At 32.5% G+C, this 24,631-nt stretch overlaps 1 protein-coding gene and 1 long non-coding RNA gene across 3 annotated transcripts in view; both read left to right on the forward strand.

Moving 5' to 3' along the window:
* LOC128169886 (phenylalanine-4-hydroxylase-like) overlaps nt 1-23,231 on the forward strand; it is a 103,829-nt gene extending 80,598 nt beyond the window's left edge. Inside the window, exons 9-13 of one of the 2 annotated variants that reach the window (XM_052835921.1) lie at nt 19,323-19,449; nt 19,589-19,684; nt 19,817-19,950; nt 20,054-20,111; nt 22,609-23,229. In XM_052835921.1, coding sequence (XP_052691881.1) covers nt 19,323-19,449; nt 19,589-19,684; nt 19,817-19,950; nt 20,054-20,111; nt 22,609-22,632 — 439 coding nt within the window. In that variant the 3' untranslated portion in view covers nt 22,633-23,229. Of the gene's footprint in view, nt 1-19,322; nt 19,450-19,588; nt 19,685-19,816; nt 19,951-20,053; nt 20,112-22,608 lie in introns of both variants that reach the window. The other variant, XM_052835922.1, reaches the window with a different exon arrangement.
* Nucleotides 1,991-9,709, forward strand: LOC128169888 (uncharacterized). Its single transcript, XR_008241622.1, has 3 exons — nt 1,991-2,398; nt 3,299-3,351; nt 9,152-9,709. It is a non-coding gene; the product is annotated as an uncharacterized LOC128169888 (long non-coding RNA).
* Nucleotides 23,232-24,631: the final 1,400 nt, after the last annotated feature.

The raw sequence follows: 24,631 nt of genomic DNA on the forward strand, positions 1-24,631 counted from the left end.
TTGCATCGGAAACTCTTACACAAATCCGATCACTCAAAACCTAGAATCGCCACAGGATGAAAATCTACCATTCAGTCAACTGATGATGACTGACTGGTTTGGAAAGGTGACTGAATGGCACAAATTAGCCATTCAGTCACTTTTCAGTTATCTTTCAGTCACCTTTAAATTGACTGAATGGCAGAGATTCATTCTGTGCACGCATAACGTATATCGGCGGACAACTACAGAGGTTCCACGTCAGAAAAAAAAACTTATGTAAATAAATGCTCAAATCGCAGATGTACATGTATCAAATAAGAATCAAAATTTGTGCGTGTTTCGTGCGTATACACAATTGTTGTGCAGTGTGACCGGGCATTAAGATATCTAAGTTAAATTACTGCAAATTTGATTAAGAGAACATACAGAAATTCATTGACATGTTTACAAAATTTCCAGGACAGACAATGATTCCCTTTTGGATATGGTAAGAACGGTAGAAAAGTCATCGAAAGGTAACAAAGCCGTTATCGTTGACGAAACATTTCAGTGCCGGGCCTGGAAGTCCTTCCTTGCCGACGAGTTTTGTCCAATTCAAGGCACCAGAAGCTACTACCACTTCCGATATAGTGCTCTTAATCCTGGGATCGTGTTTGAAAAGGAAATTTCTGAGGATGATGAAAGGCCAATCACATTATGCCGCAGCTCCACCGCTGATTTTTCCAGCAGTATTCTTCCTCTAGTATTAACCAAAGGTATAGCTAGAATAGCTTCGTTTTTTTATTTAGAAAAAAATAATGTAAAGATGGGACTTGATATTTAAAAGAATTGTTTGTTTCCAGGCGGCCTTTCTTCTGAGAGACAAAGATATTTATATAAAATCTGAGATCGTTTGTACGAGAACATGCGAGAGATCTGACGTGCCCCGCTCCTACTGAGGAATAAACTGACAGCTACCACATCCATTTATATCTTTGTTGAACTGTTCATTCATTCATTCATTCATTTATTCATTTACATTGATCTTCATGGGAATTGTAACTCATTCAATTCATTCATCTATCGACGGATGTTATGTTCTTTTTTTGCTTATTTTTTTTATTGAATCCATCTGGATGAATTATGAAGTTTTCATCTAAATTGTTGAATCTCCCTTCGATCATTTTAAGTAAAGCGACAATAAAATTTTAAACGAAATGCATAAACATTTGATATGGCAATTGTTAACCGATCAGTATGTTGGAACGATAGTTTCCGGCATTAAAAATTGGTGAGTTGGATTAGTTTTTTTCTCGAATTTAATTTTGAAATAGTTAGAATTAAAATATCGGAACGTATTAGCTGACACTATATTTTTTATTAATTTATTTTTATTTAAATTACGATTAACTTGTATCATAAATTTCTTTCAGTTTAACATACAATGTGTTACAACTGCTAATGATCAAATTAAAAGTGTTTGAGACATATTAATGATTATCATGTACTTTAATTTGGAGTGTTTAAAGAATAATACGATTTACCAGTAAGATATACGAAACGGGACTTTAAAGGTTACCGATTACCAAGTTATCCCTGAGAATTATCGATACCTTTTTACAAAATCAAATAAGTGTTTGACAAATATTACTAAACGGACCAGCGTTATCACTCCGCATATGTTTAACGTCATTTGACGTCAACATGTCCTCGTCGACGTTACAGATATTTTGAATATTGCACACAAAAATACCCATAAAATCGTTAAATTATGTGCTATAAGCAAAAGTTTGGTATTTTTATAAATAAAAAAAGACAACGAATTGATTTTACAAACAAACAAAAAATGTGAACATTTGACCTTAAGGGCCCTTTTCTCATGACGCCAGTCACACATATATATATATATATATATATATATATATATATATATATATATATATATATATATATATATATATATATATATCATACGTATGGTGTATATTACTCGTGTGACAAACGGGTGATGAATTATCAAATACTTCCGGTCCGAACTATTTTTGACACAGCCCTCCGCTTCAACGCTTCAGTGACCTATTTTCGAAGATTTGCGCAGGACAGATAAGGCAACACATCGTTTTGATATGCTAATGAAAGGATAATGAGTTATGACGTCATAATATACGCCCCGTCTCTGTATTACCATATATAGAACATATACCGAAAACAGCAGTTTAAGCATAAAATACGGCTGATTTAATACTTCATAAGCAAAATATAACTACGAATCACTCATGTGTGTTTTTATAAGTTTACAACTATCAGAATATACGAAGAATTTCAATAACGCATCTGTCGTTTGGGTGTGAATCTGCGTCCCAAAAGCGCTCGTCAGACGATGTAAACACGTGTAGCTGGTATTCCCGATGATGGCGATCTTTTGATGATTTATCAGGTATGTAGAATAGATATACAGTGTATTTGTAATATACCAGATAGTTCAATAACTATTTTATTGTGATTTTATACTGTTGATGCATTTCTGATCGACTTAATGTGTTGTTTCGTTCAAAACATGAGGAGAGACTGCATTGTTTACATTTAGGCCTATACAATGTACATTGTACATGTAGCTTTATTGCCAGTCCGTTAAATTGTTGATCATGTTCACCAATCGACACGAATCAGTTCATAGTACTTGTACTGACAATATTTAGCTTTACATAGCTGTTTGTTTTTATTTCAATTTGTAAGTAAACAATACAAAGACTGTGTGAAAACAGCTGATTTGATTTTCTGAAAATCAGTACAGTGCAGGCTAAAAGATGCTGATTTCATTTTCTGGAAATTGATAAACAGCTGATCAATAACACCTTTCTACTGTGTTCAAAATTCTTCCATGACAGTTCATTTATATTTTTTACACATTCATCCAGTTGATATATTAAGATGTTTATGCACATTAATCAGTTAATTCTTAATTATTACTAGTTTGTTTTTAGAACTCAGTATATACTACCATAACACTGTTTGAAATCTTGTCACCTGGGTTCATACTTATGATGCTGTACTATTGGTAATAAAAAAAACCCAAATAATAATAAACAAATGACTGCATGTCTCCATCTGATTTTCTCTAAATGAGGAATCTACATTCATGGTCATATATTGTAATGTTTGTGTAGAATGTGCATATGTAACTTTCAAATAAAATTTGAAGTGTTGGTCATTTTACCCATCCATGCATAATATATGTAGACCTTTCACAAAAATGTTCAAATTACTGTTGACATGTCCTTATATGCATGTAAATTAAATTGTATGACTTCTCATGATTATATTTTGTTATTTGCAGAGTAATTTGAAACGTGTCACACTGATTTGAAAAAAAAAGGCTGGAAAAAAAATGTAAGTAAATAACATACATGTATAAGTTCAATAATTTATCATTGAAATAATGATCAATCTGATTATTCTATGAGACAATTGAATTAGAAAAAGTATTTTCACGTACGAATGGTTTCATTTAATGTTTTAAAATGATCGATATAAACCTATGTTATTAAGGTCTTCCGTTTTCAACTGAAGACCTTGTAATGATTCTGTTGGTAATTCTTTTTATTCTTTTTTTTCTTCTAGACGTTTTTTAAAACTCAAATATCTTGCTTGTTTGTTGTCTTATAAAGTTTAAATTTGCAGAGCTTATTGGTAGTTACTATTTCTCAATATCTGTGGAAAATCGTTGATATCGACACTTCCGGTACCGAGTTATTCCCCTTTTTCCCAAAAATATAGGCATTCTTGTGCACGCAAAGGCTCTGAAACCGCTCACAGCCTGTGTTACAAAGTCACAAATCTTCAAAATAGAGAGTTTGAACGTTGTCCTCCGAGTTTTGTTTTTACAATTTTCCTCCTTTAAAGTTTCAAAAAATTAATTTGAATTTGTGTTTCAAAAAATGCTGATTTGTTGTTGTGTTTTTGTTATGTAGCTCTTTAGTTTAAAATTTTCTCTAAACACATATAGAATAAAATATGTGCAAAATGTCAAGGGCTTTCACTTGACACCATTGAAAAAGGGCTGGCCCCTTAAATTAGGGGTCTAGAGCCCTAAAAAGTCTTCGCTTTATAACTCAAAAATGGTTAATATTTCGCTATAGCTGTCGATAGAAAAGTTGTTCATTATTGTGTTATCAATGTCGTTACAAAACTATTTTGTACCGGTTATGCGTATTATGAGTGTAAAAAGCTTGTCTTGTTAACATGTACCTGTATTCATTTGGCAAGTAAGCGAATCGTCTTCGTGCGAAAAACGTACATATATTAACAGCTGAAAGTGTTCCAGCATATACGGGATGCTTTGATTCATTTGAAAAAGTGTCTAAAAAGTATACGTGTACATGTTTTTCTTACAGCCTTTTTTTTGGAGTAACCTCTGTTTAGGTCCTATAGTGGACAACCGTTAAGAAAAACAAAAACGAGAAAATATAAACGTTCTTTTTCTTATCTAGTGAGATACATAAACTAGATTTAAAAAAAAAATAACTTCCATGAAATAGATTTGAATTTCAAATCGACCTAAATTCTTAGTTGTGTGCGTCATTACATAACCCATCTCGCCCGCGGCCGATAAAAATGGATCGCCAAGGTCGCGGCTGGACTACCTAGCGGTCAGCGGTTATCTAATACACAAGAATCGCGTCTGTCATATGCGATTTTACTTAGCAGCAAACAAAAGAATCGTACACAATGACATTAAAGCTTACTCTTCTTAATTTGAATTAAACGATAGAATAAGAAATCGTTCTGTTTAATCATAAACTCGAACTGAAGCAGTATCAGACAGATAGATCAACTGTGGGATTAAAGGGGGAAAAAACTTATATTAATTAGAGTTTATTCATCATACTGCAAACATTGTAAATCTTCCCGGGTTCTGAGCTTTTTATGTGTGTTTTAACTTTACGTAAGTTATCCGATCCCTCATCCGCGGCCGAGGAAATCGGTCGCGGCTGCACTACCTAGAGGTCAGCGGTTATCTAATAACAAGATATATATACAAGAACTGTTTCAATTTTATGTTCTTTTTGTTCACCTTCAATTTATTGAATGAAACATTAGAATGTGAATTGAGAAGCCCCTCTAAAAATTGATAAAAGCGATATTGTTCCAAATCAGAAACATCATCAGACATAAATCAATAGTGAATTTGTAATTCTAAAATGTTCTAAAAACTATACATGTACTAATAATGTTATAGATAAACAACGAAAAACCACAAAGATTAAACCTTCAAATGATCACCCCTAGAACATAGCCAAGGAGATCCCGCGCGAGTGGACAAGTGATCCGCGGTAGCTCGTGTTCTTCTGCATGTGCTTTATCACACGTGCATGTTTATTGATATTTTGTACGATTCCAACTATTTGTTTATTCGAGATTTTGACCGGTACATGTAAGATTGACTTGTGTTTCAATTTAAGATTTTTTTTATTTACCCACGAATATTTCCGCTAAATACTGCTGAGAGGTTTTATAGATATCGTAGAAAGTAGTTGACGTCTTCATAAGGTTGCACATAAAATGAGAGGGAGGGAGAGAGAGAGAGCGCGCTCAAAATTGGAAGCATTATTTAGCCGAATTAAGAAAATGAAAGTCTCCAAGCGTTCAAGGCAGGATAAAAAAATCAAATATCAAATTAACACATGCGGTAGAGGCAATTGCAACTTCTCTGGCCTTTCTGGCAAGTTTGGAAAAACACCTCGAATGTATTAACATCACCGGATGTTAGAATATTATACAAAATGGAGTCGCTTCCCATTTAAATAAGTATCGGCAAGAAGTTTTGTATGTCGTTTCTGTGTTATATTTTAGTGTATATTGATACCTTTAATGAAGTATAGCTCACATCTCAACAGATCATAAAATGTGTTGTAATTATATCAAGTTTTAAAAAAAGGGGGGTCGTCATGGACGCCTAGGTAATACATTCGAAGTGTTTTTCCGAGCTTGCCAGAAAGGCCCGAGAAGTTGTGATTGGCGGTAGAGGCTGACACGATAGAATTGAGGGATTTAGTGATTATTTTTAGAATGTTCACATGTGTTTTTAAACAAGATTTGTTTAGATTTTATCGGTTTCATGATCACAGTGCAAGGGATTTTTTTTTTCAAAATGTGGCGAAGACCCATTTTTGGCGACTACTTAACATGTGTACATTTTTCTCCTCAATGTATGTCACCTTCCCACCCGTGTGTTTATTCGGTCAGTCTATGCTAAGTCAAATGAATCCGCTCCACGTGCGACCGAAAATCTCGTGTCGCGTCAGCGCTCATAGCCTAAAATTTTGCCCCCGGGCTGCAGATCAGCAATTGATAAATAATTGAGTAACATTTGGAAGGATGCTTTCAATGCAGCGGTCAATTGTTAAACAGTAAGTGTTTAAATATTCGATGTCAATCAACCTCACATTAAAGGTGCGATATCGTAATCTGAGAATGTGGCTAAAAAATTAACCTGTTGAACACGCTAAACTTCTATAGTTATGAACAGAATAAAATATATATTATCAGAGACTTAAATAACTTAATAAGTTATTTATGTCTCTGGGTTTATAAGTTAACAGTTTTAAGTCAAATATTAAATAAAATTTGTTCTCAGGATTAGAAGTAATGATATACGACTACATTAAGCAATAAAGTCGGTCGATCGTCATTAAATCATCAGAGTACTGCAAGTGTCGACAGTTTCTTATTTCTTTGAAATAATTGTAGTAGTTCAATTGACTTGCAGACTATAATATAGCGACTTTTCTGCCTCCCAAAAATGTATGCATTTAATTGCGATAGATATTTGTTCTTGGGGATTTTACTTATTGTTATATGCACATTGATAAAAAAAATCATTGAAGCTGTGTAATATGAGGTTGTAATGCAGATTAAAACTCAGCTGAATATTTTATTTTTAATCTAGCTTGTCAAAATGGGAGATTGTTAACTTGTAGCTTGTTAACTCTGAAAAAGTCTAGAACAGAAGAAATCAAGTCTTTATAGCTTTCGCTACATCTTCTTATTTATGTGTACGCGTACATAAAGCTATTTAAGATTTTTTTTTACTGTATAAAAAAGTGGTTTTTTTTCCTAACCTTAAATTTAAATCTATAGAAATTCAATATCTACATGTAACATCTCAATAGCTTTGATAGCTTATTACCGCTTGGAAATCATTTAGTGATGCAAATTGACAAATGCCCATGAAAGAACATTATTGGACCCCAAGGGTTTCTTGTCCTTTCCGACGATGATGAGAAGAACTCAAATGTGCATACAAATCATACATTTACATGTATATTTATATGAGATATGATAGAAATAATTGAAAAATATAGGTCTTTTTTGTGCCGCACAAAACGGGCGAAAAAGATTTTTAAACCCCACGAAAATAAATTGGGGGGGGGGGTAAATAAAAATCACCTTGTCCGTCCGTACGTCGTGTCCGGTCTATATCTTTCTGATGGAGAAACATTGGAAGTGTTCTTACTTCATACAAATAATACTCATTACCTGACGAAGCGTCATGACCTAAACCCAAGGTCATTTGTCAAAGTAAAGGTCACTGGCAGGAAAAGTGCAAAATTTGTTTCCTGTCCACTTTGGAATTTCTTACTTCACACACAGATTGCTTATGACCTGAGAGTGTGTAATGATTTGTTCCTAAGTCATTTAAGGAGAAACATTGGGAGTTTCTATTTCATGTAAAGATTCCTGATGACCGATGATGTGTCATGAACTTGACCCACGGTCAGTTGCGCAAGTTCAAAGTCATATTAAACATGTGTCATATCTTGTATTAATGGAAATGAGTAAAAGCTAGAGTTTGTCATAAAGATTACTTGTGACCTGTAAATATACCCTGCCTTGTCTGACTCACTACTTAAAGAAAACGAACCATCCATTATTCTCTAATAGAGAAATACGTGAGTAATGACTTCTTTCTTAGCGGGGATATCATTTGTGAGCTTGCTAACAGTACCTTTTAGATGGTCCAGTGGGAGCAATGCCCCCTTTCTCTCAACCAAAATTTCCCTTAAGTTAACGCTTAGAAAATTGATTTGTGGGTCATTTCCCCCACCGCCACATCCACACTTATATTATAATTAAATTAATTATATACATGTACATAAATGATGTACTTTTTAAAGTTATCCTAAACTTGAAGTAAGTTAAACGAAGAACTTGCCTGGTATGAAAATAATACTTTGAAATTGAGTCTCGTTTTCGATTTCTTGAACTTACTATTATCATATTGATAATCCAGTATAATTAAAAACCATTTCCCTTCTCCTTACACTCGCCAGGTTCTGAAAGACCGGTATCAATAACAGACTATACCTACTTGACCTCCACATTTGCATACAAATTAAATAAACACCTACTTAGCAAAGATATGCCTTTATCTGTTTAATGAGTAGTGCAATACTCAATCTAGAGGTTACATAGAAAACAGGTATGAATAAATTTTTTTGGGTCTCCATTTGAAGAGTTCCAATCAATTTTCTAAAGTTCTAATTCGTAAGAAGAAATTGTCATGTAAAGATGACCTTTTATCAATACAGGGTCTGTCAGGCTCTGACAAGTGTCAGGCGAAGGAGGTATTTTAATCAGACTGATGGACAATCCTTTCGCGACATGAAGTTGCGACGGAAGACCTACTCGTTGCTTTGCAACGAGCTCGGCTCTAGTTTATAAATCTACAATTTTGAATATTGCTCATCAACAATACATGATATGTTTTAATTCACACTGACTGCACCAGCATTATATAATATCAATCAATCAAATCAGTTGTGTGTGTGTGTGTGTGTGTGTGTGTGTGTGAGAGAGAGAGAGAGAGAGAGAGAGAGAGAGAGAGAGAGAGAGAGAGAGAGGGGTGCATTTTTAAGGTCAGGCCGGGTAAAATAAAGGGGTGCAATTAAACTAATATCATGCACATATCAGGGGTGAGGATGCGAATAATTTCAAATCGATCAAACTGAAAAGCTGTATTTGAATTTGTGCAAAATTAAATGCACATCTAAACATAATGATTCAGAAATGTTTATTAAGATAAATAAATTCCATTGACTATCAAATTGTAGAAAATCCTCCATTTCAGACTTTCAGCCATTTTGATAACAAGTTAAACTTACTGAAATATATATAATTTTCATTTTAGATGGTACCAGCTTTGTGTTGAGATTTACATAAATGATGTTCTTATTGGTGATCATTTACCCGCACCCTTATCCTGGTGTCATATACAAGATGAAATGATGGAAAGAAAAACCTGAACTTTAGGAACAGGAAGACTGTGTTTTTGAAGAGAGAAGAGGACCAGAACTAAGAAGTCATACAATAAACACATTGACATCATAAAAAGAAATTGCAATTTTGAGTTTGCATGCATATGTCAGGTTTAAATGTTGTCACAGAATTTTTTTTCAGAAAGTCCCTTTATCTTCTTGAATTAATAAAACAAATGAACCAAATTAATATAATTGTTTCTATATATATAATTTTGTTTGAGAAGTGGAAAGGGGATGGTATGTAAATGGGCGGGAGAGAGAGTCTCTCACATAGGAGAATTCAGACTTATTTAAATTCAATATATTGATATGAACCAAAAATGGTTTTTGATCGCCTTGTTGCAGGATTTACACACTCTCTTTCCTTTCTCGGTAATGAGAAATGAGCGTTTAGAATTTATTTTGTGAATGAATAGATATGCTCACCCTCCCCCCTCTCCTTAATCTTATCATTCTGCATGTGTTGAATAAAAATAAAAGTCAATTTTAATGAGTGTTTAAATTACAAGTGTAACATGTGTAATACAAAGGTGAATACCGTTGATTGCTTATGGGGGGGTGGGAAAAGGCCTCATACATGGGCAGATCTACATGTATAGTCCCCGTGGCAAATTCTAATTTAATTCACAATTTACATAGTAAAACACCATGGTACCTGGCCCCTGGCAAACAGAATAAAGTTACCCCTTTGAACCCCCTCCCCAGAATAATATTAACAGACCCAAGCAGTGCTATAGAATATGCAGTCATTGGGCAAAGGCTGCACATAAATAATGAAAAAATACTATATATCTTATTTTTAATATATATTATGAGAACAATTTAGTTAGTATATTAATATCAGGGGCTTCATTTGTCTCTGTTGACATCTAATCCCTCAAATAATTGTGTACAATTAGCTCTTATATATTTTTCTCCCATTACTAAAAAAATATTAAGAAACCAATAACTCCGCGAATGCGGTTAACCAAGAGAACTGATACACAACGGTTTTTTGTTTACATCCATGATACAACAGAGGAAATGCGGACAATTCATCGTACCCATCTTGTCTCTTTTAAAATAAATAAAACAGAAGCACTATGATTAAATAACCATTTACATAATTTACTGTTGAAACATATCTTAAAATTAATTTGGATTATGTGATAAAATGACATCGCGCCTATATCAAAAGAGTTATCGCTCAAAGAGTTACCTCCCCTTTTGGGATCACTTGTGCGTTTGAAATGTGTATTGATTTGAGAGGACTTCTAGATTGAGAAATTAAATGCAAAAGTTCAAGTGCAAGACGGCTATAGATATTATTAAACTTGGTACGATTTTCTTCCCTTTTACGAGTTCTTTATAAAAACTGATGCTCATTTGTTGAGAGATAAAGGTTTACTTTGTAATTTTAATGAAAATATACAAAAATGCACGATTTTAGGAACAAGTAGCCAGTTTTTAAAGAAATTTACATAACTAGTAAACTTTACAACTGAATGAGCATTGATTTCTATGATGTATGGATAATTTTGAATATGTTGCCATATTACTTACTCTTAAATTTCTTTGCCTTGCCCTTGAACTTTTTGTCTCATTTTAGCATTGACGATTTTTGTCTAAAAGATGCCCACGTGACCCTTAAAAGTCACGTGACCGACAAATTTAGACATGGTCAAGTAAAGGAGACCCATATCTTTACAATAACACCCAAAATAGTTTAGAACTATTCATTATGCAGAAATGATTAGACAAAAGCAAAACGACCTCCTTTTACTGCTGTTTAAAAGCAAAATGTTGCCTTAACTGTCCTGCGTGCTAGTACTTTCAACATAACTATATCAACTACAAAAATTGATATAAAATGGATGTTGTCAAAGATTTAAATTACAAATATGAAGGAAAACACATAACTGCGAGGCATAGGCGTCAGAACCGGAGGGATATTACGAGGGAGGGGGGGGGGGTTAGCCACCCCCCTTTCCCACATTTTTTGCAAAGTTATACAAAACCGTAACTACAAGACCCTTTTTTCTTGTTTGTCAGGATTGTTGATATGTTTAGCCCCCGTCCAACTTTCAATTTTCTTTGTGAAGTTTATAAATCTACAAATTACCGTAACTATCAAGGAGTTTATCGATCATCCTGTCGACGCGATGGAAACAGAGCGCTCTGGTTGTGTTTATATACAATAACTTACCGAAACTTACCGAAATAATGTTTCATTAGACTTTTATTCCACCACCAGTAAACATCCTTATTCACTATTTTTAATTTCGAATCATAAGGCTAGTGTTTGTTTTATAAGTTGCATAACGAACCATTAACAAACTAGAACAACAAGAACTAAATTTTCTTACCTTGCATTAAGATGAAATTTGCTAAAATTATCATTAAGGCACATATAATGATGTGAACATAATCCAGCCATGCGATTAACTCATTTTTATTATCGTCCCAACCTGGAAAGTTTCACAAAGCAACGTTTTAGATAAATTAATTTGTACAAAAGACACTTCTATTACATCCCCTTTTTTAAATAAAAAATAATACATCTGGCTATTAATCAGAATCAAGTTTTACAAACCTTGGAGCATTTGAATTTACTGAGATAATTGCTCAAATTTTTCATTAGGTAACAAACCTATTATATTCAAAAGTAAATAAATTCTCTTGTTACTAGTATTAATTCCTAAGAAATTCAAATCCTCAATAATCATACTTACTCAAAACATCTCAAACTAAAACTAAATATGAAACCAGTAAAAATGTGCCAACTGAAATTTCACAAATGCTTATCAAACATCTCAAAAATTCGTTAATAGCAAGTTTAAAACACATTTTAGTTAGTTGAATAGATTTCTAGATAGTTCGGTTTCTTTATCTCTCGTCCTGGTCTGGATCTCTAGATCACTTTGCTGTCAACTGATGATTTAGCAGGGGAAGCATATTGCTTCTGTATGACACGCGTATTAGTCATCATAGTTTTCGGTCGTGCACAGACTTAAATAATCAATGAAGGTATGTCGTTCTCTTGGTTTAAAATCTCATGCGGCTCTTCCTTGGTTCGTATGAGCATAAATGTACTATTGTTACGACGGTAGAGCGGGCCACTTCCTGCTTTCACTAACTATAAATGACGTGCTTCCGACTTACTAACGAACCCAGCAGGTGTAACGAAGAATATTGACCAGGGTTGAAAATTGACCCAGGGGTCATTTTTTAACGTTAAAAATTGAGACCAAAATCGTGAAATTTATACCCAGGGTCATTTTTCAACGGTATGAGAAAGATTTTTCTAAACTCTGATGACCGTTGACACGTTAAAATTTGATCTTGTTGAGAATTGACCCCAACTTCAGAGTTTTGATTTGAACCGTAACTTACTTTACACGGTTTAATTAGGGCCCCGCAAGGAAAGTTTCAGGTTTTTTTTTTAATTTTCATATTGACGTCCGATACCAATGCGGACGTGGGTGATTTATTTTAAGAATGTATTTCAATTAATCATTTAGATTTGAGACTGAAAATTTGATATGTACTTATTATTACAAAACTATGTAAATACAGCTAAGAAGATGACCGTTTGCTTCTGAATGGGACGGGCGAGGCCGGCTAGAATTTTGCATAGAATTGATTTTTGTTTCCTCGTGTGACAGAATTTAAAGTTTAAACTTGTCATAATCTCTGATAAAAATATCAAACAAATATTGACGTAACCGTTACTTTCCAGCCAATTCAACAGAGCTTTATTCAACAGGCACGTGCACCTGACGTTGAATATTTTTCTAATAATTAAAATTACATAACCTTTATCCTGTTTTATTAGGTAAAGGGTATGTTAATTCATAAAACATGACTGTAAGACATAAATATCTAACATCATGTACCTGTGCTGAATTTGAAGAAGTCAGAATATTTATCTGACAAAATAATAAATAGAAAGTTGTCATATTTTTATCCTACAACTCGTCAACAGCTTGCTAGTTTTTATTTATATTATATGACTTAACAATAAATTTTCATAAACTTGCCAGATAAACTTTTTTGAAGCATCTGCATGTGAATAATATTGGGTTTTCAAAATAAATAAACTCATTTCTGTTATTTTCATTTTTCAATTCCATTATTTACCTGTAAATTAGAAATACATGCAACTGACGTTATAATATTTATATAATAGTGGTGTGTTGTGCATGTACTATGCCTAAATAGTAGCCTCCGACTCGTGCAGTATGCATCAAACCCTGACTATTATTTAGGCATAGTTCATGCACAACACAACACTATTGCTATTATTATGCCGGCTGTTGATTATACTGACGTTCTTTGCTAAAAGTAGCTGTGACGTTTGAGTGTTGACTAGTCTCTAAAAATAATCAATGGAAAAGCAAGTGCTTGTTTTTTGGGTGTTTTTTTTTCAAATAAGTTAATTGATTTGATTGTTTATTTAATCAATAAGTTGTTGTACAGTAAAAAGTTAAAAAAGATTTATGTTCTTATCAAGAAATGAAAGACGTTTGACCTTCCCGAGAAAAACTGGAAATTTTTAGCAGACGAAATCTCATTGAATTTTTTTTTTGTACATTCTTTATCAAGCGTCATTTAAAAAAGCGTGTTTGTGATTCTTTGAAAAATGTTCAGTCAATTTATTCAAAAGTTTATCAGAAACTTTAACTTTAAAATTACCGTCAATAGTGAAGTGTTTTTAGAAAGATTGATAATTTTCATTGCTTGATGTTAGTCGTATATATCTACGTTTTATATATGAATACCATCATTTACATTTTTGGCTTATTGAGCGTAGCGGTAACGCGTTGGGCTTCAAGCTGGAATTATTTTATCGTCGTGAGTTCGAAACCCGCTGTCGGCGCTTGTAAGATTTTAGTTGAAAATATTTGCCGTGCTCTATTTCGGCATAGTATGATTACGCTAAATAAATCTTTAGTATACTATGCGAAAATATATGAGTATTGAATATATAGCGACAAACTGACAAGAGGCATATTAACTCTCATTATCAAAAAATTGAATATATTAAGATTACTCAAGCATACACTTAATAGAGAAACATTGTTAAAGTTCGGCTTTTATCAGACCTATATTAGAATATGGTGGTGTTGCGTATGGCAACTTGGAACAAGGAAAAGAAAACTCTGAATTGCCTAAACATGTCCACATTAAAGCAGCCAGGAGAGTAACAGGAATGATGGCTAAATGTAATTCTTCTAAAATCATTTTATGTAGTGAACTTGGTCTCTTGAACTACAATCTGGAAGGTATAAACATCAACTAGTTCTTTTCTACAAGATATTAAATGGTTTAGCACCACAATACATGCTAAATTCAATTCAATCATTTTTTTAAAAACTAAACATGCGTATAATCTTAGGTCAAATGACTTTATTTTCCGCCGACCACTATGTCGGACAACTTATTATCCCCTCGCGCAACTTGTTGCGAAGGGGATATAGCATCGCTACCTTGCGTGTGTGTGTTCGTATGTATGTGTGTGTGTATGTGTGTGTGTGCACTCCATTTCAATTTTCTAGTAAATAAAAAAAGCCTTCCAATAGAATTTCCTCAACCTTTGCACAAATATTCCTCATTGTAAAAGATTAAAACAAATGCAATGTCACATTAATTGGTCAAATTTTTATGCAAAAGCTTAGATAAATTTACACAATTGTAAAGGAGGGGGCATACATTATGACAAAATTCGTTCAAAAATAAAAATATTTATCATGGATTGCACACTTCTGTAAAATAACAAATAAAAATGCATGTGCCTTTCCAAATCGTTAATAATATTACAAATTATTATTTCATTAAATCAATAATATAATCAACTTTGTATACGAGTTATCAATCGAAATTTCTGAGTAAGAGTAATCAATCTTCCGCTTCACTTCTTTGAAACGAAAGTGAAAGTAAGCAGTTCAAATTAACAACTTGATATTTTTAGCTCACCTGAGCTGAATGCTCAAGTGAGCTTTTCTGATCAAAATTTGTCCGTTGTCTGTCGTCGTCGTTGGCGTTGTTGTTGGCGGCGTTGTCGTTGTAAACTTTTCACATTTTCTTCTTCTTCTCCAGAACCACTGCGCAGATTTTTAGACAAATTTGGCACAAAACATCACCGGGTGAAGGGGAGTCAAGTTTGTTCAAATGAAGGGCCACGCCCTCTTTAAAGGGGAGATAATTAAGAATTATTGAAAATTTGTTGGTATTTTTCAAAAATCTTCTTCTCAAAAACTATTTGGCCAGAAAAGCTTAAATTTTTGTGGAGGCATCCTCAGGTAGTATAGATTCAAGTTTGTTCAAATCATGGTCCCCATGGTTAGGGTGGGGCCACAATTGGCGGGTCAAGTTTTACATAGCAATATATAGATAAAATCTTTAAAAATCTTCTTCTCAAAACCTATTAGGCCAAATTAAATGAAAGCATCCTCAGGTAGTGTAGATTCAAGTTTGTTCAAATCATAGTCCCTTGGGGTAGGGTGGGGCCACAATAGGGGGGGGGGGGTCACGTTTTACATAGGAATATATAGAGAACATCTTTAAAAATCTTCTGCTCCAAAACTATTTGGCCAGAAAAGCAAAAATTAAAATGAAAGCATCCTAATGTAGTGTAGATTCAAGTTTCTTCAAATCATAGTCCCTGGGGTATGGCGGGGCCACAATGAGGGAATGGATTTTTACATAGGAATATATAGAGAATATCTTTAAAAATCTTCTACTCAAAAACTATCAGGCCAGGAAGCTCAAATATGAGTGGAAGCAACCTCAGGAAGTGAAGATTCAAGTTTGTTTAAATCATGGTCCCCGGGGGCATTGCAGGGCCACAATGGGGGAATGGATTTTTATATAGAAATATATCGAGAAAATCTTTAAAAATCTTCTTCTCAAAAACTATTAGGCCAGAAAAGCTCAAATTTGACTGGACGCATCCTCAGATAATGTAGATTCAAGTTTGGTCAAATCATGGTCCCCGGGGTTAGGGTGGGGCCACACTTGGGGTATGAATTTTTATACAGGAATATATAGAGAAAACCTTAAAAAAAAAATTTAAATTTAGAGTCGAAAAACGTGTTCCGATTGTAGACTTTAGATTAAAGGTATTTTTCTTTAAAATTACAGAGCTATATAGAACAGTTTTCCTCTGTTAAGACAACTTAACAAAATGCATACGATTAAATAAGTCACTTTGTCAAATAAAACAGTGAAAACTCTTTAATTTAATCTTTTTTGTATGCTATATAAATCAAAGTTCGTTTTATTGTTAAAAACAGATGTAGACCAAAATTGTTCACGATAAGGGATAGTAAAAAAGGGAAGAAATACCACTTTGTAATTATTTGACTTAGTATTTGTTTGTACATTGTACTATTAAGTTGATTCAGTTACGTTTTCGACATTATTGTCTTATATAGGTTTCCACTTTTATCCGAAACATAAAGATAACATTAAATCAGCGCTGGCCTTGATAAACAATGTGATACACAAAATTTAAACCCGGGATGTAGAAGTTGCGAAAATGATTTGACAGCAGGTTAGAGTTGATTTATTGTGATATATGGATGCAATGATGTTTAAAATGTAGAAAAAGCAGGTCTGTTACGAAAATTCAGGGAAACTGGAGTCAAAACATGAGTCGAAGCGTAAACCGTCTTTGGTTCCGACATTTACACGTTTTCCTGAATCAAAATTTGAGGGCTTGCGAAGAGAAGTGGATGTAGGCTATGCCTGTCCACTTCTCAAAAGAGAATAGTTTCACGAAACGTATCATAAACAGGTAAACGGGTGGATAAAAACTAGGGATGTCAATTTTACTAGGTTAGCTTAGTAGATTTATCGGAGGCTTTAGTCGAACGATTGTCGAGTACTCCATGATTTATTTAATACAGACTGAGTATGTCTTTTACAAATCAATGATTTAAAAGAGTGTATTTAAATGATCAAACATGTCGAGAAAAGAAAACTGTTTTCACATTCGTAGCCAAAAAAAAATATATATAATTTTTGGTAAAGTCTATTCACTTTATTATGAGTAATTGACTAATAAAATTTTAGTCGATAATCGGTGCGAACTAACGTAGTCGAATACTCATTGACACCTCTAATAAAAACAAACTGAGTAAATGTGACCAGAGTAACAGTAAAACCATGTTATAACAATACTAGCGTCCGACTAATTCTCACCGAGCACCATCCCACGCCAATGCATTGTTTCGTCATTTTTCGTATATAATTTAATGTGTTGATAAAATGACGTAACATTGCACTGGAGATAAACGGCACTCGGCGAGAACTGGTTCGCACGTCAGTAGGATTAAGGCAGTGTGATAACTGACTTTAACAAAATTCCTTATTGTTCTTTACTAATAAAACATAACCCAGAAAATAATGAGATTTAACTACCCACGAAACATTAAGTAGCTGCACTTTTGATGAAACATGAAGTGATGCCGGCATAGCAATCTGACCTGAAGTTGCTACCACAGATGATTGCATGCTGGACATGTTAATTGACCTATTATATTTTAAAATCTTGAAACCTAACCCCCAGCGACCCTGCTGTGCACAAATGCAAATTACCATGTAACATGACAAAGTATTTTGATCATGGTTGTTAATAATTACCCCCTCCCCCCCCCCCCCCTGCACACAATCATTATTTTACAAGCTTGACTTAAAGAGAGATATTGATAAAACACACAAACTTGTGTGGTTGCAGTTTCAGATAGTGTAGATTCAAAGTTTTGAAAACGATGATCCCCCGGTGTAGGGAGTACCCACAATTGGGGCGGGTAGTGGTGGTGGAATTTTTACATAGGAATATATAGAGTGAATCTTTAAAAAATATCTTTCTCAGAAACTAATCAAACAAGAAAGCTGAATCTTGAGGAAACATCCTTTATGTAGTGTAGATTTAAAATTGTAAAAAGCATGACCCTCAAGACTAATGTGGGGCCACAATGGGGTCAATTTTTTTCGTAGGAATATATAGGGCAAATCTTTAAGAAAAACTTTTCTCAGAAACAAATCACCCAGGAAAACTGAAACTTGTGTGGAAGAATCCTTATGAAGTGTAGATTCAAAGTTGTGAAAACCATGACCCCGAAGGGTAAAGTGGGCCACAATGGGGTAAAAATTTTAGATTGTAATCATTGATTAAATCTTTAAAAAATTTCTTCTCATACGATAATAATATAATCAGCCTGGAAAGCAAAAATTTGTGTGAAAGCATCCGTAAGTTGTGTGGTTTAAAGGTATGAGACAAATGACCCCCGGGGTAAGGATGGGACCAAAATTGAGGTCAAATATTTTACAAATGAATATATAGTGAAACATCTTTAAAAGTCTTCTTCTAAAAAACTATTTGCATTGAAAAGCTGTAACTTGAGTGAAAGTAGCCCAATATAGTGTAGATTCAAATTCATTATAATAAAAAAATTGAGGTGTAGGGTGGGTCACATTCTGGATCCAAGTTTACAAAGGAAAAAAATATAATCACAAAACCTGAAATGTAATCATTTATGGTTTGACTTATCTGCGAGCATTTTGACAAATGATGATTCTTTACAATTGTTTATACTTTGACCCCTGAACGACTCTCGGGCTTCATAAGTGCTTTAGAGTCATCCTATCTTATCATTTATTATGCTTGCTTTTATCTATCATGTAAATATTTTAAGAGTGCCTTTTATTTTTTCTAGAGTTTTTAACGTAAGAGTTCAATGTTTCTGACTTCGGGAAGCCCATCTAAATCTTTTTTTTTTTACAAAGACAAACACTTAGGAGATCATTGTCAACTTTTGAATTTAAATTCAGGGAATATTAATTTATAAAAAAGTGCTGCTACTTTATGAAATCTATTGACTGAACTAATCAATAAGTAAAATATTAAGCGAATGTCAAGTAAATTTCAAACGGAGCTCATTAATGCTTTGATATTGTTCTAATTAAAGATGAACTCAATACAAAACAGCAGCACTTTTAATAATTAAGATTTAAAAAAAAAACAGGATTATTGATGTTATCTATTATCAATTTTAGTGATATTTGTCACGAGTTGTTGGGCCACGTACCTCTTTTTGCTGACGAAGACTTTGCTCAGTTTGCCCAAGAAATAGGACTAGCGAGCCTTGGAGCCCCATTTAAACATATCAGAAAATTGTCTAGGGTATTATACAAATTAATTTGAAAATATGTATAAAAAAATGATACCTACGATAAAAAAAAAACAAAGCTAAACGATGTAGAATAAAAGATAATTGTCAATGAATAAAAAGTAACGAGTTTGAAATTTTCTTTTAATCTAGTTGTATTGGTACACTGTTGAAGTTGGTCTGTTGAAAGAAGATGGTAAAAAAAAAGTGTACGGAGCCGCATTGTTGTCCTCAGCTCATGAATTGGATGTAAAAATATATTGAATTATGTTTTCAATTGTTATCGTAGTATATTTTCTCTTTATAATTCATACAATTTTTTTTGTTAAAGAATGATTTTTTTAGTTTCAAAAATATTACAGATAAATATATATGTTGTAGCTTTGTCTGAGAGATTCTGCAAAGATAGAAATTTTCGATCCTGAAGAGACATGTAAAAAAAAACCTATACTCTCAGAAACCCAGAACACTTATTTTGAGACAGAAAGTTTTGACATCTTAAATGAGAAAATGAGGTTGGGATTCTTAATTACTGTCAGTAAAGCCAAAAATCATATACAAAACATATAATCATTTACATACAAATTAAATCCAGTTATCGACAATTTTTTATTACAGAAAGTTTGCAGAAACCAATAGCCGTCCCTTCGATGTTGAAGCAATCTGGAGTGCGGAGGTATATTGAATTAAGACCTATAAATATATTTTCAACATCACACACACTATCAAAGAACAATCTGATGCCTATTTAATTATCGATTTTGGAATAAGCAAACAAACAAAAAACAGACATTTGATAGCGTGTGCTACCTATAGGCGTTAGATTTTCACAGGATCAATAATATAATATTTAATGAAATTTAATCTTTAGTTAATATTCGAGAATGTTTGTATGCTTTCCCTATTATAAAAAAAATACAGGATAAAGCTCTGATGTCTGTCAACTGGTCTGGAAAGCAGAGCGATACCATTAAGTAACATGTTAGTCTTATTCAGTCACCTTTTAACTGATTGAATGGCAGAGCTGTATCCTGTGAATTAAAAATGATGAATATAATGGCACGGTAACAAGATCAATAAGCTATACAAAAAATGAATGAATGAAAACAGGAGCAACACGTTTAAAGGTCATATGAAACGATTTTTAACACGATGATTTTCTTTCATAAATATAAAGCTTGGTATAAACAAATGTTAAAATACATGATGTAAGATTTTTTTGCCTTTGCATTACTGAAAAATAACCGTGAAAACTGAGCACCTCAAAAAATTCTTGCCCGCTTATCGTTCTTGATTTTGTGGATTTATGACGTCACACAGACCCACCGATGTAAACAATGCATTAAAACTAGTGTAATTTTACAGTAGTTTATCGATTAAATTTTAGTAATTTTTGCATATACGAACGTGTCTTTCTTTTTAAATGAGATCATTTGATTTCGTAGTAGCCTACATATGACTTAGTTTTAATTGGTCGTTTATGAATAAATCTAATATCAGCTTCTCACTAGAGTAAAGTCATGATGAAGATCCCGTACTGCAGTGGAAATTTAACGAAAGAAATGTTTCAACATTAACAACTGATTAATGAATTATCCGTATCCTTTTGAAATAGAAACATCATTTTCTTCTTCGGTACGTATAGTGATTGAGCTACATTTAAAGGGAATTAAAGCATTGTAAATGATTTGATTTATTTTGTCACATAAAATGTATATAAGGCATGCCAATATGAAAATGTTTGAGGCATTGTGTACATACATGTAGTTTGTATTTAAGAGCTGCTATAAAATGCCGCAAAATTATTCTTAAATTTTATTTCGAAATAATATAAATTTCTGATTTATTGATATATACATGTAGCAATATCTTTTGAAAATACTTTGTGTACACGTGTATTAACGTTTTATTAAATTAGATCGCGGAAATATGGCATTTAAAGATTTAGAAATGTATCGGTAAAATAAATCGGTTGTTTTATAAAAATAGTTGTAAACGAATGTGAAGATAATCAACAGATTTTATTAAGAACAAGCATCAATAATGATAAAAAAAAAACGAAAGAAAAAATTGCGGAAGAAAGTGAGATAAAAGGGATCTGTGAGTAAACACCGCACATACACGTTGTAAAATCAAAACACCGCACATTCAATTACACGTTTCAAAAACAAAACATTTGAAGAAATTTCTCTAAGACTAAAAATAATTAAATTAAAACAAAATATTTGTGAATTTGAAAGTGAAACAAACAATATAATCGTGAAGCGAATGAGGCACAACGAGGCCTACAAGTTGTTTCGAAAAAAAAATCTTAATGAATTGCATGAACGTGCAAATGGGAAAAAACGATCAGTTATTTTTGAATTTGTCAATTTCATTAAAAAGATCGAAATAAAACATAAATATGCTTATATTAAAATTATATTATACTTGCATGTGGATCCATGAAGAAAATCATTCATTCTCCGTGCAGTCTCGAAACTGAATATGTACACGCTATTAAATAAAAACGCACACGATTTCATTTCTTGAGAGAAAAAATACTGACGTGGTTGATTATTGTATAATTATACAAGTTTTTATATAAAATAGTATTTTTTTTTCTTTTAAAATGCTGCAAAATGACATGGATATTTGTATTCACAACATAGCTTTATAAGGCGATTGGGTCTTACTGACGTCATAAGCAAGGGAGCTAAGCCGCGTAAGTCAATGTTCCTTTTCCCGATTAAGTGATTTTGATCGACTGTGGCGCTCAAATTTTGCATAAAATATCCAAAAAACAATGTCAGTCTTATTAAATAGGCACTTATGGACTTATTCCCGTATAAAACTCAATATGGTCAGGACATCGTTTCATATGACCTTTAAAAGTAGATGGCAAATGGTAGAAATTATTACAGCAAGCTATCGGAATGGATAAAGAATAATTAAGTTTACAAAATTATAGTAGAACAGAAATCTTAGGGGTAACGATAGTTTTCTTTTTCTGACAAGCATGACTGTGTATTCTTATTTAATATTTTCTTAGTTTTTGTATTGTTCGGATGTCTTAAATATATCAGATGTGCTTCTTGATATTATCTATTCTAATCATAAATGTTACCGTCCGCGGGTATCTATTAAAAATATATCAGTGTAAGTTCCAAGCTTTAATACACTGTTTATTACAGGGAATCTTTTTAAAAAGATGCTGATGACATGAAGAGTGAATCAATTTTTTTTTCTTCTGGATATCTTTCGGTTTTCAAGGTAGATTTTCGTATCTTTGTCTGGGGGTATCTTAACCTTAAGCTCTGTGTTGATTGCTGATTTTGTTTCTGTTGTACTTGTTTTCTTTTGTTTTAATTTGTATTTTTATTAAGGTCTTCCGTTTTAATCGGAATTATTTTGTTAAGCATTGTATAAGAGAAAATGTTTTCTAATAATGTTTCAAATCGAATAAACTAATCAACACCAATATAAGTCCCCATAATAGATCTAGAGGGCTGGCCCCTAAAATATTCCATTATTTGTATCTCAAAAATGAACAACAATTATTTCAGATTAATTTAAGAACAAAAAATGTTAGTATTCTTAAGACCTTTTCAAGGAAATGAAGCAAAAGGGGTTGGTGTACTAATGGATTTTTATGCACTATCTTAAAGTTTGGAGGGGGGGGGGGTTATTTCTGAAATTGTTTGGCTAATTCACGGTATCATTTAAAACAAAAATCGCACGAAAGACATACTCATTACTCGTAACGAGATCGTATCTAGTTTTAAAAATAATAATGATAATAATAATAATTATTATTATTATTATCATTAACAGATAAAAGACTTTAGACCCCTCTTGGAAAGAAAGATAGTCGTAATCAAATCTCAAATTTCTAAAAAATTGTCAAAAAAAATTAATATTAAAAATTATTATTATCATCATCAGCATTATTATTATTATTATTATTATTATTATTATTATTATTATTATTATTAAATTGATTTTGATAAACTCTCCTCCGCACTCACTTTTGCTAAATAGTGTTTGCATTTATTTAATCACAAATCATGGAAAATTGTCACCACTGACAAAATATAGTACTGGAGCTTTATCAATAAATCCGATGTTATGTGTGAAGAAGTATTGCTTTTAGGGAAACTTATTTATGAATACCTTGAAAACATTCAGATTTTTAATGGTACTATGAATTACGATTTTTTTTCTGTATAAGTCTAAATATTCCTACACCAGAGTTCAAAATGTTGGTTTCACGACACTATATGATGATTGAATATTCTATAATTTTTAAAAGCCATGATTAATGTCAAACAAGTTATGAAGATTGTACATTTTTGGTTTACTTTAATCTTATGAGTTGAATGTTGAAGACATAAAGTACTAGAATTGAAGTTGTTTACTTTCCATTTACATGCTCATTCTATATACATTTTGTTTAACTTTCTGATATTACAAATGTAGTATTGGTCCAAAGCCTAGATATCTCTCAGATACTTTTTTGATACTGTGAAATATTATTTAAGATTTTAATATTATACGATATTATGAATTTGCTGCAAAATATTTACCCTCTTTAAAATAATACAGTGTTATTCAAAACAACAATTCCCATCCCCCTCATTTTATTTTGATATTGGAGTTTGTGTTCAAAATATTATGACCATCAGTTATCAAAACCCTTTCCTAATATAAGTTTCTAATCGGTAAAGGGTTCACAATATTTTGGGTGCGTTGATTAAAAGTTTTTTCTATTTAATTGTTTTAGCATTTGTGGATATTGCATAGTTTGATATATTACTCTTAAAAACAATTTTTTTAATACACATACATATAAATAATCATAAAGAAATAGATAACTTAATGACATTGTGGTTTTTGTTACACTGTTCAGGCAAAATATTCTGATTAAAATGAAAAGCCAATTTGCACGATGTAGCCCCTTGTAGTTTTACATGTATATAGTAAGACAGAAAGCTAGAGGACAGTCGGTTCATATGATATGAAAGAAGCTGTGCTAAAACTAGTTTAAAATACTAAGAGGTTATCTCAGAGAGAGTGTGTGGTTAAAAAAGACATATCTTAGTAATTATCAAGTATTAAAACAACATGTAATAAATTAGTTAAAGTTTTATATTTGTTGTGTTTTGGTACTTACAATGTAATATCGTTTTTAATATATCTTTCTTTATCTAAGGAGTA

Source organism: Crassostrea angulata, unplaced genomic scaffold (genome assembly GCF_025612915.1).
Source record: "Crassostrea angulata isolate pt1a10 unplaced genomic scaffold, ASM2561291v2 HiC_scaffold_248, whole genome shotgun sequence".
NCBI classification, from domain to species: domain Eukaryota; kingdom Metazoa; phylum Mollusca; class Bivalvia; order Ostreida; family Ostreidae; genus Magallana; species Magallana angulata.